Source organism: Atta colombica, unplaced genomic scaffold (assembly GCF_001594045.1).
Source record: "Atta colombica isolate Treedump-2 unplaced genomic scaffold, Acol1.0 scaffold205, whole genome shotgun sequence".
Classification (NCBI taxonomy): Eukaryota; Metazoa; Arthropoda; class Insecta; order Hymenoptera; family Formicidae; genus Atta; species Atta colombica.
In genome coordinates this window covers 2,743,685-2,745,902 of record NW_017259300.1, presented here as the reverse complement: position 1 = coordinate 2,745,902, position 2,218 = coordinate 2,743,685, and the positions used below count along the sequence as shown (strand labels likewise).

Genomic DNA, 2,218 nt, shown 5'->3' with positions numbered 1-2,218 from the left:
TTATATCTCTATAAAAACACAATATTCCTAGAATATTATGAATATTATTTTCAGCGTGACATTCTAAGAATATTGCGTCTTATAAGGATATATAAATAGATTTAAAAATTATTCGGATCGCCAAAAGCGATTGAGACTGGAAAGAAATTGTGTATATAACGTTACGTACAGGTCAGCGCCTTCATTGATGGCTCGGCTATTTATGGTTCTGATAACGAGACTGCTTACAATCTGCGCGAATTCATCGGTGGTCGTTTGAGGATGCAGTACACTCCCGACAATAGAACTCTACTGCCGCCAAGCACGAATCCCAATGATGGTTGCAATCGGGAAGCCGAGCGACGTCGTGGCCGTTATTGCTTTGTCGCGGGCGATGCTAGAGCGAACGAGAATCTGCATTTGACCACGATGCATCTTCTTTGGGCGCGACAGCATAACAGAATCGCAAACGAATTGGCTAGGATTAATCCCGCTTGGAACGATGAGACGCTCTATCAGGAAACACGACGAATTATCGGAGCTCAGTTGCAGCATATTACTTATCGTGAATTTCTGCCCATTATCGTAGGCAACAAAAGAATGAATGAGCAGGACTTGAGGCCCCTCATGTCGGGCTACAAGAAACGAATGCACGATCCGAACGAATTGGAGAACGATCCAACGATCGCCAATCACTTTGCAACTGCGGTTTTTCGTTTCGCTCACACTTTGCTACCAGGATTAATGAAAATGACGGACGCTGAAAAGGATACACCGTCCTACATAGAGCTACACAAAATGTTGTTTAATCCCTATAGCCTTTATGCCGAGGATGGCATCAGACGTTCAGTTAGCTCGGCCACGACCAACGTTATTCAGAGGTACTCCACGCACGTAACTTCGCAGCTGACCAATCACCTCTTTGAGGATCCCATGGCTAATTTTACAGTACCATGCGGCCTTGATTTGGTATCATTGAATATTCAACGGGGACGGGATCATGGATTACCAGGGTACACTGTATGGCGGGAATATTGTGGTCTGAGAAAGGTAAAAACTTTTGATGATCTCGAAGACTACTTGGATCATCAAGTTCTGAAACAGATATCGGATCTCTATGAGACAGTAGATGATGTAGATTTGTACACCGGCGCTTTAGCAGAAATACCGGAATCGGACAGTTTAATCGGACCCACGTTTTCGTGCTTGATTCTTAATCAGTTTGTACGTTTGCAAAAGGGAGATCGTTTCTGGTACGAATTTGTCGAACAGCCATATCCTTTCACAGAAGGTACGATAAATTTTGGCGAATAACAATTAAAGTTTAATTTTAACAAAAAATTTGTTACTTGTTTTTTTAATTTAAAAAAAAAATTAATTTAAGCATTTGTACATTTAATATAAATTTTATTGCACTATTTTTCGCTTACAAAATGCAAATTAAGGCTCGATTCAAAGTTGAAATCCTTTGTTTTGAGAAACATTGTATTATTTTTTGTATGGTATTTAAATTAGATTAAACTTCTCTATATTTCTCTATATTTTTCTAAAATATACAGAATTTATTTGTATTACTAAAAAATAATTCAGAATTACATATTTTATGTTATATATAATCGTCCATTATCACAATCTTTATTTTTAAAAATGTTGACTTAGATATATATTTTTATATTAATTATATATACATATCTATATATAAGAAATGAAAATACATACCTTTAAAAAAGTAAATATAATTTTATTTAAATATTAGTTTTAACAGATTTTTAAAATTTATAAAACATTTTATTCTGTCAAAATCTTAACTGTTAAGAAAGAATAAAATGCAACAAGAATGTAACATTTACAAAATTTCAGATCAACTCATGGAGATTCGCAAGAGTTCGATGGCAAAATTAATATGTGATTGTTCTGACGGAATCACGCAGATTCAGATACAAGTTATGCGTTCTGTTGACACTGATAATTCTATGGTATCATGCAAAGATATACCAGGACCTTCCTTTACACCGTGGAAAGAAAATTACACTTCCAATTTAACATTATCGTAACGCTTAAATAAATATGAGTTAATTCTCACAGACTGATACGAATATTTTGTTTAATTGAATTTTGCAAATTTTTTACCTGTGGTCCAGATATTTTAACAACTATAAAATGAACATTTTTCAATGTATCTTCATTATAAAATAATTTCATTTGTATTATTAGCAAATATGTATTTTTTGAATTATTT

At 34.5% G+C, this 2,218-nt stretch overlaps 1 protein-coding gene across 1 annotated transcript in view; it reads left to right on the top strand.

Annotated features, from left to right (window-relative positions):
- Positions 1-2,033, top strand: part of LOC108687303 (peroxidase) — a 4,985-nt gene extending 2,952 nt beyond the window's left edge. The window contains exons 4-5 of the mRNA XM_018192994.1: positions 172-1,270; positions 1,840-2,033. Of these exons, the coding sequence (XP_018048483.1) occupies positions 172-1,270; positions 1,840-2,033 (1,293 nt within the window). The remainder of the gene's footprint in view (positions 1-171; positions 1,271-1,839) is intronic.
- Positions 2,034-2,218: the final 185 nt, after the last annotated feature.